This window comes from Trichosurus vulpecula, chromosome 2 (genome assembly GCF_011100635.1).
Source record: "Trichosurus vulpecula isolate mTriVul1 chromosome 2, mTriVul1.pri, whole genome shotgun sequence".
NCBI lineage: Eukaryota > Metazoa > Chordata > Mammalia > Diprotodontia > Phalangeridae > Trichosurus > Trichosurus vulpecula.
In genome coordinates this window covers 223,080,077-223,101,931 of record NC_050574.1, presented here as the reverse complement: position 1 = coordinate 223,101,931, position 21,855 = coordinate 223,080,077, and the positions used below count along the sequence as shown (strand labels likewise).

Here is a 21,855-nt window from a genome sequence, read left to right as displayed (position 1 = left end):
CAAGAAAAACATGAACTGGTCTCAGGCCATGGAAGAGCTCAAAAAGGATTTGGAAAAGCAAGTTAGAGAAGTAGAGGAAAAATTGGGATGAGAAATGAGAAGAATGCAAGAAAACTATGAAAAACAAGTCAGTGACTTGCTAAAGGAGACCCAAAAAAATACTGAAAAAAAATATTGAAGGAAACAACACCTTAAAAAATAGACTAACCCAAATGACAAAAGAGCTCCAAAAAGCCAATGAGGAGAAGAATGCCTTGAAAGGTAGAATTAGCCAAATGGAAACGGAGGTCCAAAAGACCACTGAAGAAAATACTACCTTAAAAATTAGATTGGAGCAAGTGGAACCTAGTGACTTTATGAGAAACCAAGATATTATAAAACAGAACCAAAGGAATGAAAAAGTGGAAGACAATGTGAAATATCTCAATGGAAAAACCACTGACCTGGAAAACAGATCCAAGAGAGATAATTTAAAAATTATTGGACTACCTGAAAGCCATGATCAAAAAAAGAGCCTAGATATCATCTTTCAAGAAATTATCAAGGAGAACTGCCCTGATATTATAGAGCCACAGGGCAAAATAGAAATTGAAAGAATCCACAGATCACCTCCTCAAAAAGATTCCAAAAAGAAAACTCCTAGGAATATTGTCGCCAAATTGCAGAGCTCCCAGGTCAAGGAGAAAATACTGCAAGCAGCCAGAAAGAAACAATTTGAGTATTATGGAAAAACAATCAGGATAACACAGGATCTAGCAGCTTCCACATTAAGGGACCGAAGGGCTTGGAATATGATATTCCAGAGGTCAGTGGAGGTAGGATTAAAACCAACAATCACCTACCTAGCAAAACTGAGTATCATGCTCCAAGGCAAAATATGGATTTTCAACGAAATAGAGGACTTTCAAAGTTTCTCAGTGAAAAGACCAGAGCTGAATAGAAAATTTGACTTTCAAACACAAGAATCAAGAGAAGCATGAAAAGGTAAACAAGAAAGAGAAATCATAAGGGACTTGCTAAAGCTGAACTGTTTTGTTTACATTCCTACATGGAAAGATGATGTGTATGATTCATGAGACCTCAGTATCATAGTAGCTGAAAGAAATATGCATATATATATGTGTATGTATATACATATGTGTGTATGTATATATGTAGGTGTATGTATATATATGTATATATATACATATATACATATATATATATAGACAGAGGGCACAGGGTAAGTTGAATCTGAAGGGATGATATCAAAAAAAAATCAAATTAAGGGATGAAAGAGGAATATATTGAGAGAGGGAGAAAGGGAGAGATAGAATGGGGTAAATTATCTCACATAAAAGTGGCAAGAAAAAGCGGTTTTGTAGGAAGGAAAGAGGGGGCAGGTGAGGAAGAATGAGTAAATCTTGCTCTCATTGGATTTGACCTGAGGAGGGAATACCATACACACTCAATTGGGTATCTTACCCCACAGGAAAGAAGGTGGAAGAAGATAAAAAAGGGGGGACGATAGAAGGGAGGGCAGACGGGGAGGACGTAATCAAAAACAAACACTTTCAAAAAGGGACAGGGTCAAGGGAGAAAAGTCAATAAAGGGGGATAGGTTAGGAAGGAGCAAAATATAGTTTTTCACAACATGAGTATTGTGGAAGGGTTTTACATAATGATACACATGTGGCCTCTGCTGAATTGCTTGCCTTCTTAGGGAGGGCAGGCAGGGAGGGAAGAGGGGAGAGAATTTGGAACTCAAAGTTTTAAAAACAGACATTGAAAAACAAACAAAAAAAAGTTTTTGCATGCAACTAGGAAATAAGATACACAGGCAGTGGGGCGTAGAAATTTATCTTGCCCTACAAAGAAGGGAAAGGGGGATGGGAGGGGAGTAGGATGACAGAAGGGAGGGCTGACTGGGGAATGGGGCAGCTAGAGTATATGCCATCTTGGAGTGGGTGGGAGGGTGGAAATGGGGAGAAAATGTGTAATTCAAACTCTTGTGAAAATCAATGCTGAAAACTAAATATATTAAATACATTAAAAAAAGTTATTACAAAAAATGTGAAAAGTGTAAAAATAGATTAATTTGTACTATTTCTAGCTTGGTATATGATGTGATTAGTCTTTCAGGAGATGTAATATTTGCTAATTAAAGGTGAATTAGGATTTGACCAAGTCAGTGCTTCATTTTTCCTCATTGTGAAAGGATTATTAATCACACCCTCTGGTTCTCATATTAGGGATTAAAATAAATACTACGTTAATGTATTCTGAGCTAGCCCAGTGTTAGAGATTGACATACTAATCTTCAGATAAGTGTGCTGTATTGGGCAGATTCTGCTCGGTAGTAAATGAATTCGAGTTGCTTATCAGAATATTAGACTGAGGGTCAGGAAGAACTGAGCCCTCCTCCCACATCCTTCCTTTATTAGCTGAGTAACTAATCCTAGATAAGTCACTTATCTGTTTTTGAGTTTTAGTTTCCTCATCTATTAAATGGAGATATCACCTCACTCACAGCATAAAATGAAATAATGTATATAAAGTAAGTGCTTTGCAAACCCTAAAGCACCATGTGAATGTGCACTCTGATCACGGCTTTTAGTAGTGCAGTAATTTCTCCCAATATTGCTTTTTGTTTTTTAAATATCATCATAATGAAAAAATTTACCTTGTTTGTGCATCTGATTACCATACTGCCTTACAGATTTTGAATATATCTTGGATAAAAAGAAGAAGCCTCTTCCTCATAGAAATCAGGGTGTGGTTTTGAATGAGCTGCCAAGTGCACACTGGAGACCAGATACCCATGATACCAGGTCAGGGCTGCCACCAGGAGCACAAAGGTAAATTGTATTCAAATCTTAGATTTTGTTGGGTCAAAGTTATACTATACAATGAATTTATTAATCAACAAGGAACTCTGCCATATTTTTTGCATAAATTAGCTCATCAGCTATAAGTAATTAAGAAATTTGGTGTTCTAATTACTTTGATTTTTGTTATTTTAAAAGTTTTGCATATGGTAGGCATTTAAGTGTTGGAATTGAAGGCATTTTTGTTTCTTGGAAACTTTTAGTTATTCAGTGTCTGATTTTGATATAAAAAGAAATGTTCCTTTTGTTCAATATAGGGTTGCTTTAGAATTTTTGGATTCACGAGCATTTTGTAAAAACATCCCCCACTTAAAAGGAAGATCTGCTATGAAAAAAAGACATCTGGAAATTTTGGGTTATCATGTGATTCAGGTATAGTGAAAACTCATAATGGCCTACTATAAAAACTAAACCACTTAGGAGCACTGCATATAAATATTATGTTTTTCCAACATCTAGCACACTACCTGGTAGATAGTAAGTACTCAGTAAATGCTACTTGATTTATTGATGTTTATCCTAATACGAAGTGGGCAGAATTATTTCATTAATTTGATTAATTAAAATTAAATTTAATTTTAATTTATTAAATTAATTTTAATTTAATTGAAATTAATCTGATTAATTTGAAAATTCCAGAATTGAAGAAAGCAGAAAATTCTTATTTCCTCAGTGGTTATTTTCTTTGGAAAACATGTTGACTTGATAACAGAGGGGGCTAGTTCAGAGTTAAAAGGACCATGAAATCATAGACCTAGAGCTGGCAGGGGCCTCAGAGGCCATCTAGTCCAGTCCTCCCTTCAACCCCCGACCTCTCCCCTTTCAACCCATTTTACAAGTGAGGAATCTGAGGCCCAGAATAGTTAGGTGACTTGCCCAGGGTCACAGAAGGCACCACGAGTCAGAGGCAGGATTTGAAGCCAGGTCTTCTGACTCCAAAGTTGGAGCTCTTTCCCCTGAGGGTAAAGTTGAGAGAGAGGTGAAGCACACTAAAGAAAACTCCCAGTATTGGCCTTCAGGAGAAGAGAGAAGAAAGAAAGCAGAGGAAACAGGAGTATTCATAAGAAACATGATCCCATTAGCTCTGTAGAAGGTCTGTTGGATGTGATATGAACCAAATTCTTGCTAGAGCTCTGCTTCGTAGAAGCTTTTATCTTTTATTTTAAAAAAATAGGTTATATATCTGATTCTACTGAAGCAAATGCAATCTGAATCTTCTATCTTACAGATCCCTTATTTGGAATGGAATTCTATGGAATTATCAACAAAGGATGGCTGGATGGAGTATTTGAGAGAGCGTATGTTTGCAGAAGTCAAATCATAATTACAATTTTTATTTATGATACATCACATTTTAGACTTAAATTATAATAGAAAATATGAACTTGATTAAAAACAATATTGTAATATTTAAGACTGATTAAAAAGATAAGGTTGTTATTATGTAACAAACCTGTAGTTCTTCAAATAGAGATTTTCAAAATTGTATATTTTTTTCCATTAAGCACTTCTTTTGGTATGAAAGTCATGGTGGTTTTTTTTTTGGACTTAACAATGGATTATTATACCTGAATATATTTTTTCAAGAACATTGTAATCAGGCATTTTATTGGCACCTGAGGCCTCGCTGAATCCTGATATTCAAAAGAGATTTATAACTCACTAGTTTTCTATTTGCTTCAAGTCAGGGATCTGGATCATACAGGCTTTATCTTAGAGCAATTTAAAATGAACAATGGGAAAGATATTCTCTTCAATCTTTCCCAGATATATGTAATACTAACTCTGTGATGTTCAAGTGGCCAAATATTATTGAATGTCATAATAATTTAAAACATTTTATTAACACTTTTGTCATAACTGGAAATATTTTACACCTTTCTTTGTGACCATTCCACGGTCAGAAATTTCATTTTGATTTCTAAAGCAAAGATGTACTAAAATGTAACCTTTGAAACAGTTAATGATTACATGAAGCTCAGAACAAAGTTAAGAATCATCAGGCCAATATGTCACCATGCCATTTTAATGCCATTTAAAATAGTTCTTGCTCTTATTTTGACGCAGCCAGTACAAAAAGTCTTTTAAAATTGCATATGTGCTTTTATCAGATAGTAACAGTGAATTCTAGTTAAATTAATGTCATGTTTGTTCTTAAACTGACATTACATTGTTTTTCTTACATGTGACCATTGTCAAGTGCTAAGATACTGATCTAAAGTGTCAAATCAGGTCAGTATTTCTGTGTCCTGTAAAGAAAAAACATCAGCATTCTACCTCAGTGGGGAAATTACTGAACTAATTAGCCTAAAATCAGATATAAATTTGATAGTATTTCAGAAGGGAAGCAGCCACAGCCTAGTTCTAAAAGTAGTCTTAAGGTTTCTGGTGAAATGGCTCATGCAGAGAAGTCCAATCTCTTTTTGAGAGCCAAATACAACTGAATAATTGAACAAGTGACTAGCGTGGTAAAGGTGTCTAACTTTTGAGAGGGTGTGTGTGTGTGTGTGTGTGTGTGTGCGTGCGCATGTGCGTGTGTGGTTGTGGTGAGGAATGTACATACTCTGTACCCAGAGCCTAAGCAACCTGGACACAATTTCTTCCAGAGCTCTCACAACTTAAGTGAAGGGATGAAAGAATAATTTTCTTTACTGCTTAACACCTTACATTTCCAAACAGTGGACCTTCCATGCACATAAAACCCAATAAGGAACACACCATTCAGTAGGTTAACAAATAAATCAGTTTCCTTATTGGTGTTCACCGCCCCCCACCCCAAAAAAAAAGATCATAGCTCATAGCTTCAGGATTGAGTTCCTGATTTTGAATTTTTATAGATAGAATCAATGATTTATTGGTAAACCAAAGAAAGCTGGAAATTGGAAGAGGATGTACAGGCTTACAAAGAGGAATAGGAAAAAGAAAGAACACTTAAACTTGACTATTCTACTTGAAGACTTTTTCCCTTAAATGATGAAAAGATCCTTTTTGCTATAATCTTAAATACCATTTCTGAAATCTTGTATTATCTTCTTTATTATTAAGCACGATATTAATATCTCATCATTTTGATATATTGAGGAAATTTGTAATAATTTTTAACTTAATACAGAATAGGTGGGGTTTTTTTGTTGTTGTTAAAAAAAGTACACATTCTATCCTCCCACTTCAGTTGTGATTGAAAATGATTGTAAAAGTAGTCTGATAATACAAACGATAGCTATAAAGGCACAGACAATTTAAATTTAGTATCTCTTTTTACAGACAATTGGATCAGACAAATTACCAACAAAATTGTATAAATTCAATTTTATCTTTCATCTCCTTTTAGAAATCTTTATGATGACTGATTATTACATTAAGAATATATTTACTTTGATTCATTATCTACAAAAGTTGCCAACATTTCAGACAGTGACATAGTAACAATAGATTTCTATATAAATTTCTGTACAGTCTTTTAAAAACACAACAAATTAAAAATCCATAATTAAAAACTCCCACCTATTACATTTTGTCACTTTTCTTGTCTATAATTTAGACAGTTTGAAAAGATTGAAGCGTGTTGCCAGGCAGCTAGCTCCTGAGGCATAACGAATCTCCTTCAACATGCCGGTCCATTCTTTTTTATCATCTTCGTACCTGTTTAAGGAGTGGGGTTGAAATCAGTTAATACTAATTTGAAACTGCTCCGTCTTAAAGGTTTATTATTTTACTAACGAGTTAGTATGTATATATTCTTGAGGACAACTGGACCAAAGATTCTACCCCAAATGATCTTAAAGGAGGTCTCATGGCCACCTGGGTGACTCCATTGTTTCCAAAACAGCCTGCTTTGAATTAGTAGTTTAAGCTTGAGTGTTGTATCTACTGCTACTGTAGCCAGGTTGTTTTTCTTTTCTCTTTTAAGTTATGAACTCAACACATCAACAAGAACATTTCTATATACAGAGAACAGAAAAGAGACTCACTTGTATGTGAAACATGATACTACTGTATCTGATTTTGATCGATCAATTAGCAAGCATCTAAAAAACATCTTTGTGCTAGGCACTTGGATACATATGCAACAAATGAAATAGTCCCTACCTGTTAAGCACACAGTCACTATCTAATCCTACATCCAATAATTGAATCAACTGTTACGTCTGAGTCAGGATTTTTGTCTGGACTCGTGGCTTCATCTTTGTAATGTACTACTGGCATGGAAACTCACTCTTCAGATTCATATTCATTGGCACCTTACTATCTTGTAATCTTAGAAAACTGCTTGGGGCACCAAGAGGTTAAGTGACGCCTACACAAGATTGTATGTCAGAGGCTGGACTTGATCCCAGGTCTTTTTGACTTCAAGATTAGCCCCCTATTGTCTCATCCAGATAATGGGTCTTAATAATCTCAATAATTATTTGAACTACACTTTCATCCTGTTTATGTGATCGTAGTTGAAAAATTAATTGCCCTTTTTTACTTAACAGTTTTTGACTATTGAAGATTTTTTCCTGAGTTTCTGAACTTAATGGCAGTTGAGAAACTGTTCTCTGTATAAAAGTGCTTCCTAAGCTAAAGATGTAAAATGATGATACGAAGTTAGCCAGGACCCAGGCAAGATATGCACCATCAGGTTTAATTTCTTTAATGTTTCAAAAACTAATTCTCAGATGGCAATAAGACCATAAGGAAAAGCTTTATGCCATATCATAAACAATTGTGTCCCCCTTATGCAAGCAAAACTTTGTGCTCAGTGTTCTCTATAGTTGATTCTAAATTATTAACTAATGAACAGTTTATTATTAACATACTGAAAGATTGCACAGAACCTGGGGCAACAAATTAAAGAATCATTTTAATAGTTTAAGGGAAATGTGACTACATTTAAGCAACAGGAGGTTTAAGGTTAAATGAAGCTTAACTAATTAAGAGTTTCCAATTAGGTTGTTTTCTATCTGTAGCTGATAAAATATGGTAAATCTTTATTTTCCTGAACAGTTCCAAGAGAAAACAAGGGGGATGGAAAATTTTGATGCAAGTTATAAGAAGAAATTACAGTATTTTCAGTAGCAAGGTTTGGAATGTGATGCTCAGAAGTGGGCATTTTCATCTGTTTAACCACTACAGAGGCTTAGGAATTCAGCTTGAGGGGATTACCATGACTGTCAGCATCACTGGCCTAAGGTTAAAATTCTGCTGTCCCAAACACATTTCAGAAAGGTCTCTCCTGCCCTTTTATTCATTTTTTAAAAAAGATGATATTGTCTGTCAAGTCAGTGATCTCCTTTTATTCCCTGGCCCTATGATTGGACAGTATTTATCCCTTTGCTATTCTTTTTGCTCAGTCTTCCTACTTTCTCTGTTGTATTTAAGGTTCCTTGGTCTTTTATTTCCCGGATCCCAGTGGGGATCATGGAATGTTACATGAGATTTAAGATGACTCATGTTCACTCCACTCTGCATTTTCTTATGACATCATTAGTGGGAACTAATGATGACCTCAGTTACTTGGTCCCTCTTCCAAAGCCTTCACCACCACCCCCTCCCTCGCTCATAATTATCTTTTTTTTCCTGCTTCCTGTCTTTCTGTATCTCATACCCCCTGCTAATTGCAGTCTTTATCCTCTTCTGAATATCTCAAGGTACTCCTCTCCTTCCCTGAAAGCTTCATATGTTAATCAATCCTTCCTGTCTTCTTGAGCTTTTCAGAAATTCCCTTGCAGGGTCATCAGCCACATCCCATTCCTATGTATGATGGCAATAGGGCCATAACAAAAACCCAGAGTTCTCTCTATGTTTATACACCTGGATTTAATTATGCAGATTACTCTCAAATTTACCTATCCGGTCCTTAACTCTCTCCTTTTGTATTTGTAGCATCCTCAGCATTTAGTTTAACATACAGTGGTACAGAAGATAGAGTGCTGGACTTAAAGTGAGGAAGACCTGAGTTTCAGACCTGCCTCTGTCATTCACTAGCTTTGTGACTCTGGACAAGTCATTTAACTTTGTGTGCCTCAGTTTCCTCATCTGTAAAACAGGGATGACAATAGCACCTACCTCACGGGCTTGTGGTGAGGATCACATGAGGTAATGTGTGTAAAGTGCTCTGCAGATCTTAAAGTGCCATAGAAATGCTAGCTATTACTGTTTTTCCCCCCTAAATCTACCTCTCCCTCTGAGTTCCCTGTTGCTGTCAAGGTCACCACCATTCTTCCAATCACCCAAATTTGCAATCGAGGAATCATCTTCAGTTGTTCACTCTCATTTCCCATCCCCAGCCTCCCGTATCCCAGACTTGCCAAGTTTTATCAATTCCACTTTCTCAATATATCTCTCATTGCTTCCCTTCTGTCTCCCAATGCCACGACCACCCTAGTTCAGGCCCTTATCACCTCTTGCTCGGCTTCCTAAGTGGTCTCTCTGCATTCAGTCCATCCTTTACCCAGCTGCTAAATGGAGATCTCTAAAGCCTGGGTCTGACCAGGCTACTCCTCTCCTCAAGAAGCTGATATTGCCTTTAGGATAAAATGCATTTATGTAGCACTTACTGTGTACCAGACACTGCACCGAGTACAATGTCTCTTATTCCCATTTTACAGATGAGGAAATGGGTATTAAAAAGGCCTTCATGACCTGATCCTTGCCTGTGTTTGCATGCTGATCACACAGTGCTTCCATACACACATTCAGTGCTCCAGGACAACTGGCCTCACTATGACATTCCGTCTCCTTTCTCTGAAGCTCTTCCTCAGTCCTAGAATGTCTTCCCTCATTACCTCTGCCCTTAGGAAACCCTAGTTCCCTTCAAGGCTCAGCTCAAGCAGTCTCCTCTAAAAGTCTTTTCCTGATGGCTAGTGCCCGTCACACCCTCATGTATATTTATATTTATTTTGTATATATCCTGTTTAGCTATTTATGAATATGCTGTGATCTCCCCAGTAGAATGTAAGCACCTTGAAGGCAGGAATTTTTTCCACTTTTGTATTTGTATTCTCAGTGCCCGGAACACAGCATACATTTCAAAAGTGCTTGTTGATTGACTGCATAGGTTGTCTTTTCCAAAAAATATAAGAAACTCAGGCCCAGTGTTAGTTATTTGGCTATTGGCTTTTGAGTTTACCAACCAAAGGTTCGTGTTGATTTAAGTACATATTTCCCCTACTTTTACACTCCCATGATGTATTCTTACCAAGGCTTTTGTTTGTCTACCTCAATTGGAAAGGTAGGTCAAGCTCAGTACTGAACTGCAGAGTACTGGGACTTGAGAACCTGACAGCTTTCAACTGTAAATTCTGCTAATGACGTCTCCGTGACTCTCGATAGCACCAAAACTTCCTCTAGACTACTTTTCTGTTAAGTCACTAACAGAGCCTTTACAGCAACCTCTATAAGGAACTCTGATGTGAAGCTTTGAAATCAAAGTGACTTTAACTTTTTACACACAATTATTTATTTCTTAGGCACAGGCATGGAATGTGGCAAATTTAGCTGAGGAATAGGAGGAAGCCAAATTTATGAAGAACCTAACATTTTGTCTAAAAGCAAAATACCTTGGTACAGTATTTGTAAGCATTTTATCTTTTTTTTCTTCTTTCAAATGCTTTTTCTTCTGGTTGACTAAATTGACCACCGTCAACTAATTGAAGTTTTCTTTAAATCAGATTCAGCATTTAATTCGTGACTATATGGAATACTCCAAAGGCCAAATAAAGAATGTTCGTCAGTAGTGTAATGTAAAGAGGATCTGGAGGCTGCAGACCCGGCTTAGACTTCTGGTTATGTGACTTAGCCTTTCCAAGCCTCAATTTTATCATCTATAAAATCTAGCACTAATGTCCTCATGGGTTTTTTTTGAAAATCCAATAAAGTGAAATATGTAACAGCATTTCGTAAAGCATAATGTGCTATGGAAATGTCAGTCAGCTAAGCAATTTTAGAAACAGCATTAACTCTCACTTTCCTAAGGAACTATTTTAAGACATCAGCATTATAATTTATAATCATATTAGTGGCCTGAAGGTTTTTAAGTTGGGTTCTGAGAGTATACAGCTTACTACCAAGAATTAGCTTACTTGCTCAGAGAATCTGTTCATTCTTTAATATAAAAATTATTTTTGTTTCATTAGATTTAGATGATTTAACACATGATAAATACTATCAGAAAAACTGGAGTAAACAGAACTTACTTCCATATATCATTGACTTCTGTGGGTGCAAATTCCTGGGACTCAAGTTGAATCATAGCAAATCCACCAATAGCATAAAGAGATCCAGCCATACTGACTAAACTGATAGAACTTCTCTCCTGGGGAAATTCAGGCATCACTTCCCACCTAAGCATTATTAAAAACCAATAAATGTTAGCCAGAAGTCTAAAGCATACAGCAACTCATAAGCACTGGTAAGATCTAACGTACTCACTTATTGGTGGTAAGATCAAAAGCTTCAACTGAAGCTGAAAGGCCATCTTCTGTGACACCTCCTGCAATCACAATTTTGCCTTTATGGATTGCCACTCCAAACATGGAACGAGGGGTTTTCATTGGGGCCAGATCTTTCCAGTCTCCTTTTTTGGAGTTGTAAATAAATACCCTATTTGTACATTTTCTGTGAACATGAACACAAATGAGATTATTCAGCATCTTGGATTTTTTAAAAAGGCAACTAAGTAGTTGACCCCTTTAGCAGTTTTTATATGAAATATGGTATTTGGTAAGAGGAGACAGACACATGTTTATAATGCCGCTATCCAAAGTGTTTCTTCATTCGTACGTAGGTCACGTGGTCATCAGTTAAGAATAATCCTTGACACCACTCTGTCCCTTGCCTATTCCACCCTTGTAAAATGATGATTGTAGAATGACATTCTCAGTAAAAATCTCTAGATGATATGCAAATGGAAATAGTTATGGACCAGTTCTGCCCACAAGGGAGAATGGGGTTTTTCCAGGAAAACTGAAAAGCAGAATGTTTAAGTTGAGTGTTAACAGAAACATTTTGTGAGTTTATTTGCAAAGGAGCAGATTATACAGATTATCTTCTTTAAGTGTATCTTGCATGTTGAACCTATGTGTTTTAAAGAAACTATAGACTAAACTGTGACTACAAAAGAAACTAATATATGTGTAACGTGTAAAATACATATAGTTTTAAAGAAACTATAGACCAAAAAGCAGACTCTAGACCACTGTGGTCATTGGAGTTAATGAGCAATATAGGAGAGGGCTGTCATTGTTCTACTATTTTTTTAAATGCTGACCAAAAAAAATTTGATCTTCTCCCAAGTATGTACTTTTGTGTTGTATAATTTTAGAAATAAGTTTTCATAGGCACCAGCCAAAGAACTTCAATAGAACTCTGATTATACTTCAGTAGAACCATGGATTTCATTAACGAGGGCACTTTTCTTCATCAGTATAGTTTATATCCTACCCATGTCTTCTTGGGCTATATGATTCTTGTCTATATGTTCCTTAAGTTTTCCATAGAGGATCCGCCTAATGTGCTAGTGGTCTCACTTAGATTCTTTTAGTACATTATGGATATAGAATATAAATAGGTGCTCATCTGTTATCCCTCCTTAATCCTGCCTCTCTCCTTTTCCAGTTATACTTACGATCTTGCTCATAACGTATGATTGGCAACATGCTATAGCTTGCTTATTCCTAACCATGTTTTCCTGTTGCTATTTGGCTCATGTGAAATCACGATGCTTTTGAAATATGCAGTGTTATAGCATCACGGGGAGAATGCTAATTAGAAAGATGGGGTTTTGTGACAGAGAGCAAGTAGGGACCATTAAAGTACTATGAAGTTTCCCAGTTGTGGTCCAGCTTGATGTCCTCCTTTGATTCACTTCTAGGTCCAGCTTATTATCTATGCAAGGTATCTATCAAAGCACCTGTCCAAAGTATTGATACAAATAGACTAAGTCAGTGTTGCTTGTCCAATTTCATGGCACAATCTAGGCAATATTAGTTCTTTGTCCTTTTTGCCTTTCCCATATGGATTCCTAGGATCCAGTCTCTTACTTAAAAATCTTGAGGCACTATATAATCAACACAAATGATGCTTCCCAACAAATACCCAGACCAACTCCCTTACAGAGCACATTCGATGAAGAGTCAAGAAAACTACCTAAAAAGGTGATTACAGCTCACAGCATGTGTCATTTTCTACTTTTGTGGTTGACCTATCGTTAACAAAGGTGTAGTCTGTATGCTCTTAGTTTTTATATTGCCTCTTATTTACACTGTTAATAGTCTTTGTATAGAATGATCTTTTCTCTCTGTTTTCTTTAGTCTATGCACAAGTCTTCCCCTGTTTCTCAGACTGAAAATATTTGGATTACACAAATATATGATTGTTTGTAACATTTTTTTTTCTAGCATGGTACAACCTGCCAGCGTGGGGACTTCAGTGTCATAGTCTTTGAGCCCACAGGGTCATTTTCATGCTACCATGACACATTAGGACTCTGTGGAGATAAGAAGAACAAACTGATCGAAAACAGCACATTGACTGGCCATGTGTCTAGACAGGCAGCTGGCTGAATTAGTTCTCTCAATTAGTCTGTGTGTATAAATGTTGGCCAGCATTGTAGCTGGACAATGAACTGGACCCAGAATTTAATGAGATGGAGAAAGCAGGCTGGACTCTATTTGTGAAACTATACAGCACTTTAAGTTATTCCAAGTCACTCCCTACCGGACAGGCCCATCTCTTTTAAAAACAATATTCTCCTGGTGACCCTATCTGTCTGATAATCATGAAATGTAACTGTCTTTGAGGAATCAAAATTACTAGTAACAAATATTTATGCAGCAATAGATGTACAGTGGGTAACGCTAGGCTGTACTATTTTACTTGTGCAAGAAATGATTTTAGAAATGGAAGATAGTCTAAATCTCTCATTTTACAGATGAGGAAACTGAGGCTCAGAGATGTGAAATTACTTTTTCAAGGAAAGAATCAGGATCTGAACCTAGTTATTCTGACTCAAAAATCCAGTGCTCTTTTCACCATATCCAGTTGCCTCCCAAAATACATAAGACCCAAAAAAGAAGTGTTAATCATTTATCAGGAATGAGAGACAATCAATCAGCACAAATGCCAAAATGGAGCCCCAGTTGGATTCTTGGAAAAGAATAGACAAGAGAGAGGGCCCATGCTAATCAAATAATAGAGTCAATGCATAGAATTTAAAGTATATTTTGTAACAAGGAAAATCTTTTTTTCCAGAAACAAAACTTTTCTTTTTAAATTCTGAACAATGTCAGGTCTTTGGACTATAAGGGTCCAAACAAGTGTTGCCGCTAATGCCTACCTAGAATATATCTTTGAACCTGAAAGTTCTAGAAATGGTAGCAAACAAACAAATTAGTTTTCTTCAAGTTTTATGAGAGTAACCAGTGTAATCTGGTATCTTCTTTTAGATACTATCTCATTTCAAAGACTTCTCTTTGGCATTTGTCAAGCAAGGTTATGTTTTCCTCATGTTCTTAAGTATATCATGTCATAGTAACATAATCATTTCCTGACCACTAATGAACAGGAGCCAAAGGAAAACATTTAAATTACTTGGCAAGGTTACAATGTTTTACAAGTCATGGCACTACATGCCTGCCACTTTTTCATTCAGTCTCTTTCCAGAAAAATATAAGGAATAAACGTCCGTAGGTGAGGTGATGACCTACTTTCCCTTGAAGTCATTTAGTAAATAAAACATCCCAATTCCAATAAATTGTATTTGTATGTGGATGGTATCTTTAGCAGGATACAAAATGTTACTTTCATGCTTTTTAACTTAATGTTCTGTGCTACATTTGTCATCTTTGATGAATGATAGAAATTTTCTTAGAAGTTGTCTTGTCAGTACCAAAATACAAGCATTGTTCCTTATTCCTGAGGGCAGTGTGGTTTGTGGGAAAGCACTGTGGCTTCTGAGTCAGAGGCCTGGGCTATGCTAACTTAATACCTTTCTGAGCTTGAGAAAGCTACATCACTTTTCTAGGCTTCAATTTTCTTGTCTCTAAAATGAAAGTGTTGGACGAGACAACCACTAACATCCCTTCTGGATCTCATCCTATGAATCCACTTTCTAAAAATGCAAAATTGTGGTCAAATGCCTGAACGTTACCCGGTGGTAAACTAAGTAAGTTTTTCTCTCCTTTTGTCCCCTTTTCATGTTTCTGTGTCATATAGCTTCAAGACTCACAACTCAAGTCAGGACTACAGTATAAAGTCCTATTTAACTTTCTTGGGTCAAGCAAACCACTAACTAGATTTCTGATACATGGTCAGGGGAATCAGTGGCATCACTGATTAATACAAAAATCAACATGAAAAAAGTTCTCATTGCTAAACTGAGAAAATATCTTGACATTATTATACTAAATGCTTATGACTGTGCTTATTAGGATTAAAACTCGCTCAACAACATTCTCTCTCACCAACATATAATACAAATCAGCTGTATTATTTAGTACAGTAACATTTTGAAATATTAAATAGCCAAATAATTTTCTATAGTTAAATGGAATAATTAAATTCTGTGTTTCTTTTTTACTTTTATTTTTAGTATAATCAGACAGAAGCTCAGTATATCAGGGATTGGAGAAAGCGCATTCTAACTCATATCCCCCATACAGAATTCTCTCATTATAATATGAAAGATTCAAATGGAGTTTTTATACCCCCTTTCCAGTATTCTGCTATGCTCTACTCAATTTACTTTAGAAAATTTAAAATTTTAATGTAGTACTTCTGCCAGAATACACATAGCACCCTATGTAATTTTTTTTTCCAGATTCCTTTGCATCTCTATTGACTCTGTTGAGTAAGTTTAGAAAATTTTTATTTTGCTCTCAACATTCAATTTTGAAATTTTACCTTTCACACAGCCAAATTAGGATTTCCCATTTTGGAAATATGAATTCAAAGCAAGAGAGGAAGGTTATTTTACAATATTTCTCCCGGTATAAATCATAAAGAAATTTTAGAGTACTTACTTGTCATCTGTCTTTCCTCCCAGACAATATATCATTCCTTTATGTGAAACCACATTATGGCCGTAGACTTTGATAGGAAGCTTTTTTACTTCATTCCATTTTATAGCCCTATATAATTAGAAGGTGAGAAGATGTATGTACTTTCATTAAATATAGGATTTTAAAAACATGAATGCATAATAGACAATAAATACTTGAATATTTCGTGAAAATAAATGGAATACCAACTTACACAGGATCAAAGCATAAAACTGAATCCAGTGAAGCCTCTGTTTGAAGATCTTTGCCAGCAACTACATAGATTTTGTCATCTGCTTCTCCCAGACCAAAGAGACACCTTGCTGATGGAAGAGGAGGAAGTCCAACCCATTCAGCTGCTACATTATCAAACTGGAAAAATGACACAATAAGGAGGTTATAGAGATGGGTAATGAAAATACTCAAGGCTGTACTGTACACATTTGACACTACATTAAGGCATTCAAAATTGTAAAAAAAAAATCATACCATAATAAAAAGGGATAGCATTACATCTGTGAATTATTCTTAAAAGTATTTTAAAGGCACAATCAACTACAGTAACTAATGCTAACAGGATCATCTTCAGGCCCTAAAGGAAACAGAAAATCTAGTGGTATCACAACCATATTTAAAGTTATCCTTTTCCCTTCCTGACTTTTAAAAATTAAGCTTTACTATCCGGGCAGTACTAAAAAAAATACTTAGCTTCTTTTAAAAATTTGACTAAACCTCTGTTTGGTGTCTTCTCTACCAATGTGTATCTGAAATTACTCTGCAATTTAAAATAATATAGCATTGCCTAGAAGAACTGATTGGTTCATTTGACTTGCCCAGGATTACAAAACCAGCAGTGTCAGAGGCAGGATTAAATCAGAATTACTGAATCTTACAAACTAATTCTCAATCCACTCCACATAGTGCAGCAGACATAGCTCTGAGTCTGGAGTCAGGAAAACCTGAGCTTAAATATGGCATCAGGCACTAGCTGTGTGATCCTGGGTAAATCACTTCAACTCTGCCTCAGTTTCCTTAACTGTGTGGTTGAGAAGATCAAATGAGAGAATAATTGTAAAGTGCTTAGCATAATGTAGTAGGTATTATAAATGCTCCTTCCCTCCCTTCTCCTTTTGAGACATGAGAATAATTCAAAAGTTCTGGAGACATGAGGTCATGTGAAACGTGTGTGGAGTCTTAAGGGGAAGGACTAGAGAACCATCTTTAAGGCTATGAGTGATCCCTGGCATCCAACAGCCAAAGGGCCACAGGCAGCACTTCAGTTGTGAAAGGTTTTTATCCTCCTGGCTATAATTAGCATTTCCTCTAAGCCAGTACTCAAGCCAGCTGCGCCTATCGCTCAGTTCATTGGACAGCTGGGGAATTAAGCAACAATTTTTTATTCCTTAGGTTTTCTTCTTTTTAATTTTGTAAATGTTCTGTTTCTAGTTTTATTGACGTTGACTCGTGTCAATCTCTGTTGGATTTAAATTTCTTAAAGACTGTTGTTTGAAGTCATTTGAAATATACTTTCCTCTCTTCTCTTTTCTGTTTTAAGCTAATAACTTTTTCTGTTATAGCTACATCTGCGATTCTAAGTTATCCTCTCTATTCCTTTGCATAAAAGTGGATGATGTTAGTTTGGTCAGGATCAGGATCAAAATGAGGCAATTTTAGGATTTTGCTTTTTGTTTCATAACAGTAAGGCATATTTTAAGGCATTTTTGAGATAATGGAGAGGTATGTAGGACTATTTTTCCTCCTGCTGTTTCCACTTAGCAAAAGTAAATTAAATTCTAATCTTTGAATGGTAAAAATCATTACATAATCACAACTAAGAGGAAGATGGTGCTCAAGGAGACATGTTTCTTTGTTTCTCAGAATGCATATCTGTGTCCTGACAAGTTAGCTCAAACAGCATGATGCTACTGAATGTTGGAGAATGAATTCGATGCACCAATGTAGTTTGCATTTCACTTAATAATTTTTGTGACCAAGGTCACTGAGTTCTTAATTTTTGTATATCTGGACCAAGGACCCCCATATGGTAGAAAGAACAGAATACTGAGTATTGGAGGACATAGGTTTTAGTTTAGTTATTTGATCTCTATCAAAATTTTAATATTTAGACCTTCAATTTTTTTATCCTTAAAATAAGGAGTTTGGACCAGATAATGTTGAAGATCTTGGTCTCTTCCCACTCTAAATTCTATGAGTGTTTAATTTCTATGGATATATTTATAGTTGTTGTTTAGTCATGTCTGACTCTTCATGACCCCATTTGGGGTTTTCTTAGCAGACATACTTAGGTAGTTTGCCATTTCCTTCTCTAGATGATTTTCCAGATGAGGAAATTGAGGCAAACGGGTTAAGTGACTTGCCCAGGATCACTCATGAAGGTGTCTTCCTTACTCTAGGCCCACCATTCAATCCATGCATCTCCTAGCTGCTTATTACATTTGTATGAAAATTCTCATATTCCCACTGTTTGTAATTTATAATTAGGAACTAAGCTATTCCAAAACTATTGTTTTAAACAAATATTAAAATAATAGAATGCAAAATCCCCAATAATCAAATAGTCTAGCCAGAAATACTAATTTTAATGAAGTTTTACTATCAAATCTTTCTTTGATTGCAATCTGTTCTACAACATTGCTTTTTGAACATAGTAAGAGTGGTGGCGGCAGGGTGTTAGGAACCAGAGATGAATTGTTATTCATAATTGCTTTCAGAATGAAAAAAGTCATTAGTTAGGCTTATAGAAAAAAATTGAGAACTGACAGAAAAAAAGGGAATTGCAGGCAAGAAATAAAAAATCAGTATTAGAGGCAGTCTAGGGTAGTGAACAAAAACTCTGGACTTCCCAGATCTGGGGAAACTTGCCTCAGATGTGTACTAGGTGTATGACCAAAGGTAACTAAATCACTTCACCTGAGATTCTGTTTCCTCACCTATAATATTGGGATTAAAAACAATTGTAATGCATATAATCACTGAGTTATTGTGAGGTCCAAATGAAATAATATATGTAAAGAACTTTGCAAATGTCAAAGTACTGTCATTATTACTGTTATTGTAGTAAATGAAATTGGGAAGCAGTTCTAGATGAAGTTCAACTAAGACTTACATGAAATAAAACTTTAGCAAGGTCAAGTATTTTTTCAGAATTATTCTATAGATATAATTACTCCTCATGATGTAATAATGCTCTTCAATTTTGTTCCTGTTATTCAGTGAATCATCATATTCTTTTGTGTATGATTATAGACTTTGTCGTTGAATTTACTCATTTTGAAATTGATATCATGGCTGAATTTAAAATTGGGGGGGGTTTAATGTTATTTTGAAAATTGTATTCAGACACTGAGGAATATGGCCTGTGTATGCCTTGTTAATAAATATTTCATTTTACAGTGAACTTCTCTAGAATTATGGAAATCAAGAAAAGATATATAATGGTATTTAGGCATTTACAAATAGCAGTGACTATGATATTATTAGCTATGATTAAAACTTGTATGTCACACATTTTCAAATACTCTATGAAAGTAATTTTGAGGTGTTATTTTTACTTACAGTTTGTCATTCTAACTCAAATGTCTAACCAGTCTATGCCATAATTAGTCATAAGCTAAACAAACTCTTATGAACTTATAAACCACAGTAGTGGTATTGGCAGTACTAAAGTTGATAAGCCACTGATTTAATTTAAAACTGTTTGTTATTTGCTTTGATCATATGTAAACACCTCTCCTCAAATCAAATGAGTTATCAGTGATTTTTCAGTTACAAAACTGTGTGTATAAAAATGTAAAATTCTCTAGTTTCATAAATCATGTCAAGCTGATATAGAAAAAATATCAAGGTGGTTATAACCTTAAGAAATATTGTGATGTTATAAAAATTAAGAATTCTAAATATGCTTAATTCAAATTAGCATGAATAATTTTTCTAGAAGGTAATAAAATACATCATTAATTAAAACACAGAATATATAAACTAGATCTGTTTATTTACAGCAAGACTCATAACCATTCAAAAAATGGATGAAACTTCATCACTAAAAATAAAGATTTTCCAGACCCATCACTCAAAATATCTCATGGAATCTTGGGGTAACAGATGCCTGACCAATTAATTCTTGTTCATATGAATTATGTAAATCACTTTTCTTTAAAAGAAAATATTAACCAACTTTTCAGAAATAAAACCATACCAGACTAAATTGAATTTTGCCAATAATGATGTATTTCAGTAAAATACTAAGGGTGCTATATAAAGAATTATAACCACCTTTCAATTTATCGAATTAACATATGACATGTCTAACTTCAATTTATTTCAATGTATGGATATTCCTGAAATGTCATTTCACTAGTAATTTCAATCCCATTCCTTATGAAACCTTTTCATAAGAAATGTCAAAAGATAACCAAATTGACTAACGGTTTCACCTCTCTTCCTTGCCTCTGCCCACCTTTTAGTAAGCATACTAAAGAGCTACCAAAGGACTAGAGGAACAATGATAAGCAAGTAGTCTGAATAACCCACAGGCTGGGCCATGAGAGCTCTCTCTATAGGCCACTATTTACACAGCAATAAAGAGGTTTCTACCTGAAAGAAGTATGACTGCAGAGGCTGATCCTTGTTCTCTTCATCTACATACAATCCTCCCACCACATACACTTGATTTTGTTTGGTGACTATGCTGGAATGGTTTCTGGGAATCTGTTCAGCTAGTGCAGCAAGGTAACACTCATTTTCTGTGGGGTCATAAGCCACTGCAGCTGTATCATTAATCAGAAGAATGAGGTCTTTGACAAACATTCCATGCCTGGGAATGTCATTCAGGTATCCAGGAAGCAAATCTTCATCACCCACATCACCATTCACCTCACTGGCACCAGTCTTCTCTGCATTTTTGTTAGGTTCAGGGAGTTTTCCTGCAAAAGCATCTTTTAGAATTTTGATTTTTTTCTGAAGGTCAGGGTTGCTTTTAATTATATCATCCTTCTCAACATGATCTTTGAAATATTTTTCTGTCATAAGACGAAAACGGATACAATCAAATACTTCCCCAAGATTTTTTATCCTGTTTTCTTTATCTGTTCGGACCCATTTCATTACTGCTTCAAACACTGCTTCCTCCTTTTCTACATTTAAGCCATCGTTTGAAATAACTGAGATCAGTTCCTGTGGGGAAAGTTGCATAAAATCCTCTTCCTTGCAAATCTGTACAAAGCGGTCGGACACAAATTCACGAGCAGATAACGCAAGTCTTGGGCAGTCAAGAAGAAGACCTAGTCTCAGGATGGCTAGACAGTTGCCAGGAGCAAGTCTTTTCTGAAGATAGGAAACGCAGACAGTGAATACTGAGGGGATCTGAAAGCGGCTAGCCAAGGCAAAAATATCTTGCACATTTGTATCATTTAGATCAATACTAGCTGAATAAAGGTATTTGATGATTAAATCCAGTACGGCAGGGTCCACATTATCTAGTACTACCTCCTTTTTTTTCTCCTCATCAATTTCAGATAAGAAGTACTCACGGAAATAAGGGCTACAAGCTGACAAAATCAGTCGGTGGCAAGGAAGACTTTTGTCACCTGCTTTTAGGGTGCAATCGATGAATTTTTTCTCGTCCAGGAGATCTTTTAGACCATCCTGAAGAAGGGTGGATTGGTAAAGCCGCAGTTCCTCTGCGAGTTCCCGCTGGGAATCCATTTTGTGAGTAACCTGGGTAAGGAAGGGGAAACTGAAGGCCTTAGCTCCGTGCAGCACACACAGGTCTAGCTGTAAAAAAGGCAGATCAATGTGCTTTGCTTAGCTTGAAGCCTTTGCAATTTAATCCTGCTAGTAGCTAAATATAGATACCCACTCTCACAACTGGAATTTAGGATGGCTAGTTTAGAAAGAAGGGTTGTTCTTGCAGCTGTTAGAGACTGAAAGAAGCAACTGGAACTTTT

The 21,855-nt window shown here is 35.8% G+C and overlaps 2 protein-coding genes across 2 annotated transcripts in view; one reads left to right on the top strand and one right to left on the bottom strand.

Annotated features, from left to right (window-relative positions):
- FASTKD1 (FAST kinase domains 1) overlaps window positions 1–4,461 on the top strand; it is a 45,642-nt gene extending 41,181 nt beyond the window's left edge. The window contains exons 12-14 of the mRNA XM_036746246.1: window positions 2,699–2,837; window positions 3,125–3,239; window positions 4,096–4,461. Coding sequence (XP_036602141.1) covers window positions 2,699–2,837; window positions 3,125–3,239; window positions 4,096–4,191 — 350 coding nt within the window. The 3' untranslated portion in view covers window positions 4,192–4,461. The remainder of the gene's footprint in view (window positions 1–2,698; window positions 2,838–3,124; window positions 3,240–4,095) is intronic.
- Window positions 4,462–5,688: 1,227 nt separating this feature from the next.
- On the bottom strand, window positions 5,689–21,704 carry KLHL41 (kelch like family member 41). Its single transcript, XM_036746249.1, has 6 exons — window positions 20,504–21,704; window positions 16,104–16,261; window positions 15,872–15,979; window positions 11,283–11,468; window positions 11,048–11,194; window positions 5,689–6,509 (listed from the first exon to the last, which is right to left on the bottom strand). Exons 1-6 carry the CDS (start codon window positions 21,611–21,613, stop codon window positions 6,398–6,400), a joined length of 1,821 nt encoding a protein of 606 aa, XP_036602144.1. The 5' UTR covers window positions 21,614–21,704; the 3' UTR covers window positions 5,689–6,397.
- Between the last annotated feature and the right edge of the window lie 151 nt (window positions 21,705–21,855).